The following is a 16141-nucleotide window of genomic DNA, read 5'->3' on the forward strand; positions in this document are numbered from 1 at the left end:
TGCATGCAACATGGAGAGAGATGATGTCAGTGAAGTCGAGTGTAAGTGGGACTTTTTCTTTTTGGCCAAACTTGAACAAAGTGGCCATTATGTACAGATCAACATCTGTACTGTATTCTAGGGTGACAGCAGTGTCCAACAACTGCAAAATAAATGGCAGGTCCTGTCTGAGGTCATTTATTTTTGCTGACAATGCCTCCCGTGTCAAAGGTTTACTGCACCGTGTTGGGAAGGATGAGATCAGTGTGGTGGACAAAGCTCCAATGAGCTGAATCTGTACGTCAGCTTTTATAGTCTCCTGTGTTTGTCTGGCTCCTCCCAAACTGTATGACGTCACTGTAGGACTTCATTTTATTACTGCTGAATGGTCAGTGATACAGACTGAAATCAACTCCCAGTGGGGGGATGGGTTCCTACACGCTGATCACACTGGTCTTTGTCCCGTGTCACTATGACCTTCTGTTCCTGAGATATAAAAAATGTTAAAACTTGTTAAAATCGTACTGCAATTTTAATGGAAAAACTAATTTTATAACTTCTTACTAGTAATGAAAGTGCAAAACTTGGCGTACATGTGCAGATGAGATGATCATGCACTTCAAATTTTGGTACATGTAGCACCTACGGTTCTGGAGATAAACAACAGAATATATTCCTGATTCACAAATCAGTGTGATGTTAAAGTAAAAATGTATATTTTTAGATCTTCTGACAGGTAATTGATTAAAGAGTGAAACTATGTGCAGTGGAAAGAACTTACGCACAAAGTCCAGAGGTTGTGACAACAAGCTAGTGAAGCTGTAAACAGTAAAGGCTTCCTGCACATGCTCAGTAGCGTCTGCCGTACACAGAACTACTCTCCAGAGACTGAAAACATGATGCTGTTATTAGTGTTTGAAGCCGTTTCTAAACAAACTAACGTGACCAAACTCTTCAGTTCTTCAGTGCAGCGGTTTGACTCACTGACGTGTTTTTAATAGTTTCTGGAACAACAACAGAGGAATAAATAATAAATATCAGGCTTTGATACACACACAATACTAGTTAGTAGATCAGTTTATTATTGGTTTGGTTTTGCACATGAGATCTGTTGACAATAAGAATAATATAGAAAATCTTCAGCTTCATCCTTTCAAGCGCTGCTAGCAGAAGCTTATACTTATAGTCTCGTTCCATTGTTGCACCGTCAGCGTAGCCGTCTAGTAGATCAGGCACTTTCAGACTGCAGGAGGCGTTCTTTAAAATAAATAAAGCCCTCTGCAGAGCTCCACTTCTGTCTTTGCAGGAGTGAAAATGGAAACTCCTCATGTTAATGAGGAGATATGAATACTTCAGTGAAGGCTACTTGTGTTTTATGTTAAAAAGAGAAAAGTATGTAATAGGTTGACTTGTAGTGTTGAATACTGTACCTCTACTTTAGGATCACTAACGTAGGTTAAATATGTAGGTCGTGGTAGGAGCTGCTCAGGGCGAGTGCAAAGCAGCTGTAGCAGCAGCACACTTTACAGTAAAGGTCAAAGGTCAGTGTGAGAAAGCAGAAGCGGGAAATGGTGTTTTTTTTTTTTTGTTTTGTTTATGTGACTCTATTAAAGTATTTGCATGCTCACATACTAAGTGCTAAGACCTGTTTGTTGTTTTTACCTTCAGTGCTGCTTATGATGCTTCTCAAAAAGCAATAAAACTTGAAATGTAAAAAAAAACAAAACAACCTCTTATTGATTTTTATTTCTTTTTGAAAGGAAACGTGACACAGCTGTGAGGTTTGGGTAAAGGTTTAATAGCACTTCATTGGTTCACAAAGCAGAAAGTCCTGCGTCACAGCAGTCATCACAAGTCAGCTAATATCTTCCATCTATAAGATATTCATGAGTTTTACCGTATGTGTTGTGTTTAAATCACACTGTTCAATCTCAAGAATGAATATACAACAGTTGGGTTAAAAAAGTTTTACATTCAGTCTCCAAATAAACAAAAAAACCCTCTGAGGATGTGTGTAAAGAAAAGTTGACTTCTTATACGGGAATCATTTAAACTACCTGGAATATAAATGAATATTAATATGTTGAAATTAAACGTGAAAATAATCATGCTGAATTATTATCCTTGTTTGAGGACTTAAAATCCATATTTTCTTGTATTTGCTAGTTAAATATTTCTCTTTATTTAAATAATGAGGTTTTATTTCCCCCAAATAAATAATCTGGAATCTATAAATATAAAAATATATTGGTTTAATAACGTGTCGGTATATCCAATGATTAAAGACGTATAAACCAGTCTTTCTTCAGTTCGACTCCGTCAGCTGATCGTTATCTTGTAAATTAATCTTAGGTTCAGTTTCAAACAGGAAGCAGCTACTGATGCAGATTCCTGTCGTCAATAGTCTGTTTGATACAGAATTAATATGCCTGCTTTTGCATTTTGCTTGCAGGTGATCTTTTCTATGTTTGGGTTCAAATTTGGCACAAAAACCTTAAACAGAAACCGTTTAACGGCACTAAAATACTCGCCATGATGGTATAAATGTCCTGTTTAACGGCACCATTTACTAAAGTATATATACAAAATTTCATTCTTCTGTCCAGTCAGGTTCAGATGTAACTTTGACCTCTTGAACTGAGTTTTGTTAATTTTTTAAAAACCAATGTATTTATTTATTTTTAAAAGGGGGGAGATAAAACCACAGGAGAGTAAAATATCAGTCACCTAGTAGAGCTGCAGAGAGGAGGGAAGAAATGATGCAACAGAGAAAAGTTTGGTTCGTCAGCGTTTTGAGTTTTTTTTAGGTAAACTAGTATTTTTGGATTGAAGCTGCCAATATTTCTCTCCAACAATCAGATAACAATAGAAATACAATAAAACCATCCGCTGAAACTATAATAATAATTTAGATTTAAATGAACCAAACAGAGTAATGAAGGATTGGTTCATTCATTTGATAGATAATATCATGTAACTGTGTGTTAGAGCTCGAACACTTGAGATTTTGCCTCATTGAAACAAATGAAGCAGTTACCATGACGATGACGTCTGATGTTTGTAGTACTTGGATTAACGTCGAGGTTTGAATCAAATCATTTTTTGGATCAATATTTTGTTCCTGATTGCTGCTACAAAGTGTGGTTTGTTGAAACGCTGCTGAGGATCATGGGATCTGTAGTGTTTGGAGCAATTTCTCTGAAACAAAGGCAAACCTGACGACTATCACATAAAAGTTGTTTAAAATGAGGAACATTAATGACTTCAGAGGAATGTGGATATTGAAGAAAAAGGAAAAAAATTTACTTCATCAGAGCTACAAATTATTGATTCATCTGTAAATTATTTTCTCGTTTTGTCTATAAAATGTCAGAAAGCAAATGTTCAAGGCCTGCTGTAATTTCAAATTGTTTGTTTTATCTGAACATCAGTTTAGTTTCATATTTGACAACAAAAAGCATCAAATCTTCACATTTGAGAATCTCGAATAAACAGCAAATGTTTGTTATATTTGTTTGGAAAACAAATGAAATTATTAACAAATTATTAAAATGTTTGTGGATTGATTTTACAAGCTTTGTACATTTAAAATTTTAAACAAATAATTTAATGAAATTGTATAAAAGTTTTGTCAGACAGGTTTGTATTTCGTACGGAGGGTCGATGCGGTCAGCTGTGTGTTTTCTACTGTATTGTTTTGTTGGGAGATTTTTCCTTTTTGGTTGTTTTTTTTTTCTCTTTTTTCTTTTTTTTAATTACTCAGAGGCCAAAATAAATTTTAATTTCAACAAAAATCCTCAGTGTCGTTAAAACGTCCTCCTGTGTTTCTGTTTTCAGAAACATTTAGAGGTTGAAATTACTTCAAAAAACTTTTAAATTTGAATTTTTACAAATATTTTCTGGAACAGAAATGCTGCTCTGTGGAGGCACGCTCGGGTGACACCAATTTAAACGTGGCGTCTGGTCCCTCTACTCGTCGGGGGAGCAGGTGTAGACCTCCCCGCGGGGCTCCACGGGGGAGGCGCAGGTGGGAGGAGACGGGGACCGAGGCTCCTCCTCCTGGAACTCCACTGAGTTCTCCTTGATGGTGCTCCTCCGGCTGACGCTTCCTCCTCCTCCTCCTCCCAGCCCCAAGCTCCTGATGCCGCCGCCGCTCCGAGGACTGGGACTGCTGTAGCCCGCCTCCCCGCCACGCCTGGGAACACCCGACACACCAGGAGGAAGAGAAAGAGGAGGAAGAGGAGGGTCAGAAGGAGACGAAGGACAGAGGAAGGACTGAGAGCGGGGGGGGGGCACTTGGTGGTTTGTTTATAAAGCGAGATTATATTTTTTTAAAAAGAGGTTAAAGCCCCTGAAATCTTGATAAGCAGGTTTGAACTGGAAGGGGTTAAGATGGCGAACAGGAAGCTGAAGTGAAGGAGAATTTGACCCCGAAGCCGTGAGGACAGTTTGCAGATCAGAGGTGTCTGAGGACAAGTGTGAAGCAAGAGCAGCCAGACATGAAAGGAGGGAAAGGAAATTTAAAATCACAAATGATCTCATGCCTTCACAGACACTATTACAAAGATTCAGGGACGAGTGTCATTTTTATTATTGTAAAACTGCTGCAGGAGACTCAAATAATTTAATATTTCCTAACAGATTAATCTGCTGTTCTGTCTTCAAAACACACAATTCTTACTGTCCCAGAGGGAGATTTTAGAGAATTTTACTACTTTTCTCTTTTGAATTTGAAAATTAAATTGATAGTTGTTAAATGGATTAGGTAATGCACCAAAAACATTTTTTTTTAAAGAAAATTGTGATATGTTAAACTAATTTAAAGAATCCTAAAGGATTACACCTTCAGAGGATACTCTAACTGAATACTTAATTTGATGATGATTTTTTTTAGTAGCATTTATTTTTGTGACTTGCTTCATCTTCCATACATTTCTAATCTAGGGCTGCAACTGACGATTATTCTCATGATCACTTAATCTTTTATTGGTTCTTTTTTCATTATTTTTCTGACCAATTCAGTCTATAAAATGAATATTATAGTAAAAATGCCTTTCGCAGTTTCTCAGAGCCCGATTGGACGGTTTCAAATGTCTCATTTTATCCAAACAACAGTCCAAAATCCAAAAAATACGACTGAAAAGCAGGAAAACTTCACATCAGATAAGCTGGAACCAGAGAAGGTTAAAGACATACTTCAGGTTTCACCAAATGAAATGTGAGACTTTTTAAACACCAGATTGAATACAGTTTAACACCTTTTTCACAGTTTTACAATCAAACAATGATGGAACCAGCAGAGACGATAAGAACTATAAGTATTTATTAATTACATGAATTTATTAACATTTATATAACTTCACTATTTTGTCAGTAATTTGCAGCTATAAAGAAGCTTCATCAGACCGAGACGACTTCTTTGCTTGTTTACTTCAGATGTTCTTGTTTTTGTTTTTGACTGTATTTATCTTCATCTTTTATTATTTGTATCCTTTTAGTTTGTGGTCAGTTTTGTTTGGTCTGTAGGAGTTTGGGATTTTGTGAGACACCTGCTGGTTGTTTTGTGTTCTTTTCATCATTATTAGAAATGTTTTTTTTATTTAATTTTTTATTTTCTGTTGTTTTTTTTTGTTTTTTTGTTTCATTTTTGTTTTTATTTTTTGTTTTTTTGTCTTGAAAACGAGACGGTGCATCTGAAGCGGTTTGTCCTCAGCTTAAATTTCAAATAATAAATAATTCTTAGTGATGTAATTCATCAGTTCACCAATTTTAAACGATTAACCAGTTACAAATAAAATATTTTAAGTTAATTTAAGTTGTATCTGTCCGTTATGAGAGGATGTTTCCTGCTGCTGTAGCTGCAGTAGTGACTGTTTGCTGCAGGCCTGATTAAGCAGCTTCCTGCAGTTACCTCAGTTTGCTCCTGAGTGAAGACACCTCCCTGTTGAGGGCGTCGTTGGCCTCGCTCGACTCGTCCAGCTCCCTCTGCAGTTTCCTGCGGCCCGCCGCCATGCGCTGTGCCTCCTCCTCTGCCTCCTCCAGCTGATGCTTCAGCTGCTTCACCCGCAAGTTGCTCTTGTCCGCCTGCACAAAGTTAATTTACATGTTTATGACTGGAAGCACGATGAGTTATGTCAGGTATCGCCTTTGTTTTGGCAGCTATTTGGGAGATTATTGATTAATCTACCAATTATTTTCTTGATTAATTGTTTTGTCTATAAAATGTCCCAAAGATATTTAGTTTACCATCATATTCGACAAAGAAAAATATGAAATCATCAGTTTTAAGAGGCACATTTTTGGCATTTTTGATTATTTAATTATCAAAATAGTTGCAGATTAATCACTAATCAATGAATCAGCTAATTATTGCAGCTCTAATCGATCACTCTCTGTCATTACTGAGGTCAGGATCGGAGTGCAGCGTGTTACCTGGTCTTTGTACTGCTGTGCCTGCTTCCTCTCGTCCTCCATCTGGATGGTTAAATCCTTCAGTTTCTTCTCTTTCTGACGCAGATTCTTGCCGTTGGTCTGACGCTCTCTACAAAATAAAAGTCATCATAAATGTTAATGTACAGAACAAAACAGTGACTCTTATTCTGAAGCCAAATTAGATTTAATAGTCAGATTTTTAGTCTGCCTAAACCTAACCGACCTAACCAATGACGGCAACGAGTACTAGCCAATCAGAGGCAGAGTAGGTCGGGTCATTCCATCACCATCCTAAGAAAAAAAAAAAATTGCCGTCCCGTTTGGTGAAGTAAATTCCTCCGTCCTCGTGTCTTTTGTGGCGTTCATGTGGTGTCAAAATAATCAGAAAAATGAGTTTCACGTGAACGCCCCTACAAGTCGGAACAATTTGGAAAGTCGGTGAAAATTTTGGTATGTCTTGCCGAATTTGACGTCATATACAGTACGCAGAAACATGGCGGACGAAAGTAAATGTTTGGTTGATGGCATTTTATTAATTCACATATTGCAGATCAATTTTTTGCTCATGTAATTTGTAATATGGTATCAGGCTGTAACCGTTAGTTGTAGTCCATGTAGAGTGACCTAGATTAGTTAGATCGGTTATTTATTAGCATTAGCTCTGATAATAAGTCAGGTAAAGCAACGTTCTACATCGTCTTTGTAGCGTCTATGTTGTTTCCACATTACGACTTCAACGCTCATGAACACACCGAAGTTAGAAGAACGACCTCCCAACTGTGGAGCTAAGACGTGAGGAAAAGTCGTGAGTGAGGGAAGCGAAGAGCCACGTTAGCATACGTTAGCATACGTTAGCATACGTTAGCTAAGAGAGAGACTCATCAGGATGGTGAACTCTGACTTCAGAGAATCGTTTGCATATTGACACTCAAGCATGTACAATATTTTATTATATATTTTACCTTAAAATTGTGACAAATGTACATTTTACATATATTTATAATTTTTTATCTTTTAATTTGTATCCTTTATATTTGTTTTCTCTAATTCTTATTTTTCACATTAGCCTTTTAGCACAGCACTAGGGCTTGCCACACTGTGACAAATAATAAAACCTCTGAAATCTTTAAATATCTTTATCATGTGGAGTGTATTTAGATCAAAATGTTGCATTATAATATATGTAGTCAGTCTATGTCTAATTTTATATGTCAAACAGATTTTTAAATTACTAACCAACAGCATCCAGCTGTAAATTGCATCTGTTCTCTGTGTTTCAACTCATCTTACAGTATTTTGATAAAGTCTCTTTGCTCTACCTGTCACAGGTGATGTGGAACTGAACTCCATTTCCCATCATTACCTGCTCTCGAACTCCAGCTGCTCCTCCGCCTCTCTCAGTTTGGCCTCCAGGGCGGCGATGGAGGATTTGAGTTTGGAGCGTCCCTGACCTTCGACCTCCTGCAGTTTGACCTTCAGCTCCCGGTTTTGTCTCTCCAGCTGCTGCCTGGATCCCTCCCGCATCTGAGAGGCGGATCTCTCCGCTGCCAGATCTGCACTCAGCTGATCCACCTGCAGAGCAGGAGTCCGGACGGAGCAAGACAAAAATTAAGAAAAAAGAGGAAGAAACAGTCAGAGAAGGGCGAGTAGCTAGTACCCGTTAGTCTCGTTAAATGACAAATATGTGTTCAAAAAAAGATCATTTTTGAGTGTTTTTATATCAAAATCTAATTTCTCCTCCTGTTTTCATGAGCTTGATGATTCATTTTTCTAATTCTTATTTTGTTCTCCTCACTTTTACAGTCTCAGGTTGATTTTCTTACTAATAATCATCTGTGTCGTCTCACCGTCCGACTAGTAAAATCCAGATGAAAGAAGATCAGAGTTGATAAAAATGTTGATATACTGATCTGAGTCGACTGCAGACACTACTCAGGGCAAAAAAACCCTTCATTCTCTGCATGTTTATGGGGTAAAAACATATATTATATACATATACAAACGTATATACAAATATTTTTAATACCAGTTAATATTCTACTAATCAGATGTTAGAATCAAGCATCAATCATACAGAAAGGCAGAAAAAGCTCTTTGTGGTAAAAATGCAAATACTAGTAACTATATTATAGTATAACTAGTTATATTATCTATTATAAAGTAGTTATTGCTTTAACAGTATAGATGTTTAAATATAGCATACTGTTTTTTTCATATAACTATCTAAAACCTACAATCTAGTCCCCTCTAAACCTCCCTTGTTCCCTCTGAGGCTTCTCTAGTCAAATCAGAGTCTCGTCTAGTCCACGTCGACCCTGCTCCGGTCCCCTCTGGACCCTGAACCCACCTGCTGCTGGCTCTTCCTCAGACGGTCGTTGAGGCTCTCGGCGTTGGCCTGCTCCTCCTCCAGCTCCTCCTCCAGCTGGCCGATCTTAGAGTCCAGACGACGCTTCTCATCGGACATCATGGACCTGAACAGAAGACGAGAGTGAACATGAGAAGAAAATCTTACTGTTTCACATGATTATCAGAACATACATGAAATTAAATAATGAATAACTTCAGAATCATCTGAGGGAGATAGAAATCCCAAAAATTGATTGGAGTGAGATTTAATTGTTCTTTCTAATTCCTGTTAGTGTCACAAAACTTTCATTCTGCACAATTTTACAATCTTAAGTCTGTAGCAACAACAAAACATTTAACATAACTGACGTCCTAACAAGGTGATAAAAATCCAAAATAGATGTTTATATTTAGTCTTTACAAATTCTTGAATTCTTGAAACATCAGATATCTCAACAACTACTGGCTGGATATCTGTACATTTTTAAAAAAAAAAGATACTCCAGGAGCCGTTTTCACAAAACATCCTCGGGCTAAAAGTCGCTCCTAACAGGCCGAGTTTGGAGACTAAAACTAAAAATAAGAGACGTGTCATTCATAACTTCACAAACCTCCTGAGTGACTGACACCTGCAGGTAATGTGCCCTCTCACCTCACATCGGGATTTTTTGGTAAAATAATCATAATAATGACTTTTATATTATATTTTGATGGCAGGATTAAGGATTTGGAAGGAATAACACCAGCAGTAATGGTTTACACAAGGATGGACTTATAACTGCGTCTGTCAGAATTAAGCATCACACCAATTCACACTTTTGTGTAAATAATCACCAACTGCAACAACAGATTTCATGGCCATCAATGAATCACCTGGTAAAATAGTCACTATAATTGAGGACTCCTAGTGTTAAGTTAAGATACACAGGGCTCTTTTTCTATTTTGTGCCTCCTCGTCTCCTCGTTTCCTCCGTCCTCTCGCCCCGTGACCCGGAAATCGATCTCAGCGCGCCGTGTTTCAGGACGTCTCAATTCCTAAAACGCATCTTGAGGAGAGAGGAGGCTTTCCGGAGCAGCTATAAGCGAAGATACACAGGTGGAATATACAAACCACTTGTAGTGCTTCACACAATAAAATATATAAGTACATTCTTGTTATATTACGCCATGTTGCAATTGGAATTAATAGTAAATATATAAGTTGTCATGAACACTGTTCTGCTCATCTGTCAGAGATCATAAGATACAGCAGCAGGCTGTAACACAACAACGGACAGATGATGCAGCTCTGCAGCACGTTTATATTTAACTGACATGACGCCTCTGAAGCGAGGACGTCTCATTTTGTTAAATGTCTGTTTCCTCGACTCCTCCGTTCGCATCTCAGGTGGGACTAAGACGCGAGGAGAGGAGGCGAGGATGTAGAAACTGAGAGATGAGAAGAGGGGTCAGTGAATACGGTTCTCTAGTGCCACCTTCAGGACACATCCTCCCCTTTATTTACTGTAATCCATGACATTAAAAACTAACAGTAAACATTAATTGTCCCCAGTAGAGTAAAAAGTCTCATCTGTGGCGACAAGTGAAGGTGATGTTTGATGAAATGCTTCATTTCCTCTCATCACTAACGTCTTCTTCTTCCACCCATTAACTGATCTCCTCTCTGATGACTGTGAATAGATACTAACAGTGTTAACAGGACACCTACTTCCCAGAGGAGTTACTGGTCAGTTCTTCAGACAGCTCGTCTCTCTCTGTCTCCGCCTGCTTACGAGCTCTCTCAGCTGCTGCCAACATCTGGACAGACGGACGGAGGGAAAAGGTAAACAACAACAAATCAACATGATGTTAAAAAACAATCAAAGTTGCCATTGATGATTCAGCTGAAATCAAACTATATGTGAGCTGTTTTTAAAGATTTATTAAATCATAGTTTGCCGCATATAAGGAATAATCTGATAACACTAAGAGCTTCAGAGGTTTTTAAAGTGAGATATCTCATGTTTTTTGAACAAAAATCACCCAGTTGGACTGTTTAAACCCCACGAGAAGCTCTAAAGATGTTGGTGACACGTGATGAGCAGACTGACGTCCTCACCTCCTGCAGCTGGACCACGTCGGCCTCCATGGTCTTGTTTTTGCGCTCAGACTCCCTGGCTGTGACGAGAACCTCCTTCTGGGCTGCACGAGAGTCCTCCAGGTCCCTCTGGAACTCCTTCACCTGGCCCTGCGAGGACAGCAGAGGGGCGTCATGTAGGTAACGCTGAGTAACTCTGATGTTTTAAGATGTTGAATATTGATTTTTAAAAGTATTAGGCCAACTTTAACCCTCTGACTTTCAACACAGTCAGTAAATACATTCCAATAATTTTCAAAAATTCTACAAACCATTTAAAAACACTGAGAGAATGAAATAACAATATATAATAGTTAATAATAATTACATATCTATAAGCTCTCCTCTTGTGTTATTTGAAATATGGAAAATATCCAGTATTTAAGTATTTTTGGGGCTTTTTAAGCTGTTATTACAGAGAAATGACAAGACATGAAGGAGAAAGAGACTCAACAAAGGTCTCAAAATGAACTTGGTGTTGGGACAAAATATAATATATAATATTAAACCCACTGGACTGTTTGTATTAGCAGCAAACAGTTAAATTAACAAGCAGAAACTGATCAGAAAACAATCAGACTTCTTACTAGAATCTGATCAAATTTATGATTAATAACAGAGCTGCTTCTCCCTTCAGTTAAAGTAAATAAAAGCAACTATTTGATCATTTATGGCTCTAAATAATAACTTTGTGGCATCCATGGCGTCCATTTTGCTTTCCGCCATAACCGAATTACGTATTTTGCACCATATCACTTGAACCAGACATGATAACACAGACAAGGTGACGTCTACCGCCATGTTTTGATGGTCAAGGATTACAATAATACCAAATACAACATCATTAATTGTTCAGGTGAATAGTTAACCCCTTAACATCCACCCTTTTTATAGAATTTTAACCTATTTGGCCAAATGTAAAAGCTTCTAACAGAAGAACTGTGAGGCCATGATGCATGTATCAGGCTTCATTTGACAAGTGACGTCTTCTAGTTTCAATGCATTCACCGTGTTATCATGACATCAGGCAAAAGTAATATTAAGAAAAATAAGTATATAACATAGTTAAATAAATACCTGGATCTTGCGGAGCTGCTTGACCGCCTCGTCGCGCCCCCTGTTGGTGGCGTCCAGCTGGTCCTCCATGTCCTTCAGCTCCCCCTCCAGCTTCTTCTTCCCAGCTGACGCCTGACCTCGCTGCTTCTTCTCCTCCTCCAGCTCCGCCTCCAGCTCACGCACCTGACAGAGAGAGAATGATTTTGACTTGTGCAGATAAACTATGAAAACTAATAAACTAATTAAAGGAGGATGAGAGCAACAACATCAAAGCTCCTGTAGCATGAGGAGATGTTAAAGATATAAGGACTAGCAGCAGTAGGTTGTACTCCACCTGTTTGAGGAGCTGCTTCCTCTTCTCCTCGCCCATCTCGTCTCGGGCCTGCAGCTCTCTCTCATGCTGGGCTTTCAGAGCCTGACTGTTGACCTCCAGACGCAGCTTGGCGTCCTCAGCGACCTGCAGCTCGTCCTCCAGCTCCTCCATCTGGGTCCTCATCTCCTCCACGATGCCCTCCAGGCCTCGCTTCGCCTTCTCCAGGTCGTGGACCTGACGAAGGACGGAAAGATGATCAGACATGTCAAACTCTCTAATCAACGTCACCTCAGGAAGCGGTTTCTTACGCTCTTTCCCACGTCGTCCTTGGAGCTGATGAGGTCCTCCATGTCAGCCTTCAGGGCCTTCATGGTCTTCTCCGCCTCCTCCAGAGCATCCTGGTTCTCCTCCAGCGCTCTGGCCAGAGCTAACACCCGCGTCTCCTTCTCCCTCGCCTCCGCCTCCGCTCGATCCCGCTCCTCTGCAAACTTAGAGGACACGGCGCGTTCCTCCGCCAGCATCTGAAGAATACGATGATGAAGGAGATCACAGGACGTTAGAAATGAAATGAACAGGAAGTTATTCACACTGAGATGTTTTGTGGAGCTTTTTAAACGTCTGTCTCATGGAATATAAATATATCAGTTCACACTGTTTCTCATCAACACATGACCCTCCATATTTTGTGTTGTGGCAGGAAGGTCTGGGCAGGATTTAGACAGACTCTCTTCAGCCTCAGAATTAACAAAATATTGATGTTTTCAACCAACAAAGTGTGCTTCACCTGCAAAATGTCACTTAAAAAAAAACACAGAAAGGCCATTTTTGAAACCCAAAGCAGCTGCGTGATCTCTAACTCACTGGCTGTTTATTTAACGGCTCAACGATCAGTGTTTGAACAAAGCATTGTGGGTCGTTTTTTGACAGCTGCTATTTCCAGAGCAAACATCTGTCCGTGAGCCGATACCTTTTCATCACAACTATCTGGATCGGTCCCAGTCTCGACCCTGTGGACTACTTTCATGTTTTTTATTTCATGCTGTAAATCCTCATGATGTCTTTTGTGGTTTGCGGTGTCGGTTCATTTTCAATCAATTGCTGTAATGACAGTGAGGGTCAGACCCCAGTAGAGTCGCCCTTACAGTGGGTCTCCAGTGTAGAGTGAACAGTGGATTTATTTATTTATTTATTTATTTATTATCATTGGATGCCAGTGTGACAGACTTTTCAAAATGATTTGGGTGTCTAAAATTAATTAAATCATGTCCCATAACTCAACAAAACCTACAAAAAGTAGAAAATTGTTGTCTAAAATTAGTTTTAAAAAGTTTCTTTCTCCCCTTTCGTGCTTCTACAGATGATGTTTCACTCATCTTTGTCTAATAACTGTCTGAGGACAGTGTCAGCCTTAATGGAGATAAGATTATGTACTCTAAATATCTATAAATTGTATAATCTGGCCTTTACGTCTGTTTGTGGAGTCAAACACACAATGAAATCCTCCAGAAACCCCTCTAGAGCCGGCTGACCTGATCAAACTTCTTCTGCTTCTTCTCCAGGTTGGACACAAGCTGCCGCTGGCTGTCCAGGTCCATGAGGACGTCCTCCAGCTCCTGCTGCATGCGGCTCCGGCTCTTGTCCAGCTTGTCGTACGCCGAGGCCTTCTCCTCGTACTCGCTGTTGGTCGCCTCCAGCTCACGCTGCAGACGCTTCTTTCCCTCCTCCAACAGCTCCACAGTCCCCGACATCTCGTCCAGCTTCTTCTTGGAGTCGGACAGCTGACAGAAGGTGAGACAGTGAGAGGTTAAAGGAGTTTGATTAGATAGATTAGTAGACAGAATGACACCGTTTACTCTTCTCTAACAACACTGATTTGTCTCTGAGCTTCTCTGAAGTTACTGACCTGCATGTTGAGGCTGGAGACCTGCCTCTCCACGGCCCGTTTGGCCTCGGTCTCCTCCTCCAGCTGCTCCATCAGGTTGTTCCTGTCCTCCTCCATCTGACGGAGACGTCCGGACACGTTCAGCTTCTGACGGGTCTCCTCTGACAGCAGCTCCTGGAGGACAAGAAGGAGAGATTGTGAGGAAAAGATGCATCAGTTGAGCTCTAGTAACGATATTTCATTGCGGTCTGGAAGTTTTACACCCAACTGGCGTCCATGTTGAAGAACAGAATATAGTCGTCTCTCACCTGCGCATCGTGGAGCTGTGAGGAAAGACTGGAGACGTCTTTACTCAGCTTGATGTTCTTTCCCTCCGCCTCGTTCAGCAGACCTGTCATACTGTCCAGCTCCAGCTGGCAGAGAACAAGAGGAAGGAACATTTTTCATCATTTTCTGACATTGTATGGATCAACCGACTAATCAGTTAATTGGGAAAATAATTAACAGATTAATTGTCAATGAAAATGCTTCGATATTATTACTCACGGTCATCTTGGAGACCCGCTCCCCCAGCTCGATCCTCTGCCGCTCGCTCTCGTTGAAGCGTGAGTGCAGGTCGTTCAGCTGACCCTCCACTTTCTTCTTCTTGTGCTCCACGTCCTGCTTGGCGCTGGCGAGGGATCGCAGGTCGGCGCTCAGGTCGGCCGTCTCCTTCTCCAGAGCCTGCTTGGCTTTCTCCAGGCTGGCCCTCACCTGGACGGACAGGTGAGTGAGAGAGAGAGTCGTTTGCATGAATAACAGTGCACTGTAACCATGACATATGGCCACTAGGGGGCTCAGAATGAGTTAATTTAACATGTGCCCACAGAATAAATCAATACATTTTGGGGTAATGTGTGTGTGTGTGTGTGTTTGTGTGTGTGTGTGTGTGTGTGTGTTTGTGTGTGTATGTGTGTGTGTGTGTGTGTGTGTGTGTGTGTGTGTGTGTGTGTGTGTTTGTGTGTGTGTGTGTGTGTGTGTACCCTCTTGGCCTGCTCCAGATGCTCGTTGAGCTCCTCCACAGCCTGACTGTGTTTCTGTCTCAGGTCCTGGATTTGGGCCTCGTGGCTCCGCCCCTCGTCCTCCATGGCTTTCTTCAGCATGGCCACTTCCTGTTCACGCTTCGCCCTGCCGACCGCAAAACACGCCACACATCAACACAAGAACACATACGACAGTAACGCAGCCTAGAAATCTGATTACGGCAGCTTACAAAATTCCGCTTGTATGCAGACGACACTGTTATTTACTTTGCTACTAAATTATTTGAAATTGGTTCTAAGTGCAGAAAAAGGAAAGTAATGTTGTTTATAAATTACAATAAAACCTTCCACCTGTCACCACTGTTTCTACTGCAGAGATTGAGCCACTATCTGTAGATAAATATGTTTTTTCTTTATCTTTTTTAAAGCTCCATATGAAGCAACTGGTGAGAAAACTGAAGAAAAATGTATTGAGGCTTGAAACTTTTCTTTTTTTTTTTCTTTTTTAAAATATTTTTTGGGGCATTTTTATGCCTTTATTGGATAACGACAGTTGAGACATGAGACATGTAACAAAGGTTGGACGTTGTGTTTACATGACATGCGTCTTAACCAGCAGACAAACCTTTTATTTAATCAAATTGGCTGCACTGTTTTTATTACATTTAATTCGTATTTTTATCTTCTATGACTTATGTCTTCATGTCACCTTGTGTTTCTTTAATATCTTGAATTAATGTCTTTTTATTTTCGCCTTTCTATGGCTTATGTAGATCATAATTAATTGCCTTGTTGTTGAAAGTTGCTATATGAATAAACCTTCATAGCACAACATGTTACATAAATGTCTTTCTTCTGATGCTTTTCCTGCGGTTTCTCCTCCTTTTTAAACCTGTTAATAGATTTCTGGAGAGTTTTTCTGCATCAAGGTCTAAGATTTAAAGCCCTTTAAGGCAAATTTGTAATAAAAATAAATAAAATTGGGCTATATGAAT

The 16141-nt window shown here is 39.8% G+C and overlaps 1 protein-coding gene and 1 long non-coding RNA gene across 3 annotated transcripts in view; both read right to left on the bottom strand.

Annotated features, from left to right (window-relative positions):
- Positions 1 to 3855: 3855 nt before the first annotated feature.
- Positions 3856 to 16141, bottom strand: part of LOC122966737 (myosin-11-like) — a 38255-nt gene continuing 25969 nt past the window's right edge. The window contains exons 28-42 of one of the 2 annotated variants that reach the window (XM_044331056.1): positions 15147 to 15291; positions 14671 to 14877; positions 14433 to 14537; positions 14146 to 14298; positions 13772 to 14020; positions 12551 to 12763; positions 12264 to 12476; positions 11951 to 12112; positions 10856 to 10984; positions 10466 to 10554; positions 8759 to 8882; positions 7775 to 7983; positions 6412 to 6520; positions 5891 to 6063; positions 3856 to 4174 (exon numbers count right to left, since the gene is read on the bottom strand). In XM_044331056.1, coding sequence (XP_044186991.1) covers positions 3949 to 4174; positions 5891 to 6063; positions 6412 to 6520; positions 7775 to 7983; positions 8759 to 8882; positions 10466 to 10554; positions 10856 to 10984; positions 11951 to 12112; positions 12264 to 12476; positions 12551 to 12763; positions 13772 to 14020; positions 14146 to 14298; positions 14433 to 14537; positions 14671 to 14877; positions 15147 to 15291 — 2506 coding nt within the window. In that variant the 3' untranslated portion in view covers positions 3856 to 3948. Of the gene's footprint in view, positions 4446 to 5890; positions 6064 to 6411; positions 6521 to 7774; positions 7984 to 8758; positions 8883 to 10465; positions 10555 to 10855; positions 10985 to 11950; positions 12113 to 12263; positions 12477 to 12550; positions 12764 to 13771; positions 14021 to 14145; positions 14299 to 14432; positions 14538 to 14670; positions 14878 to 15146; positions 15292 to 16141 lie in introns of both variants that reach the window. The other variant, XM_044331055.1, reaches the window with a different exon arrangement.
- LOC122966792 lies at positions 9247 to 10459 on the bottom strand. The gene is made up of 2 exons (XR_006398467.1): positions 9369 to 10459; positions 9247 to 9303 (listed from the first exon to the last, which is right to left on the bottom strand). It is a non-coding gene; the product is annotated as an uncharacterized LOC122966792 (long non-coding RNA).

This window comes from Thunnus albacares, chromosome 17 (assembly GCF_914725855.1).
Source record: "Thunnus albacares chromosome 17, fThuAlb1.1, whole genome shotgun sequence".
Taxonomy (NCBI): domain Eukaryota; kingdom Metazoa; phylum Chordata; class Actinopteri; order Scombriformes; family Scombridae; genus Thunnus; species Thunnus albacares.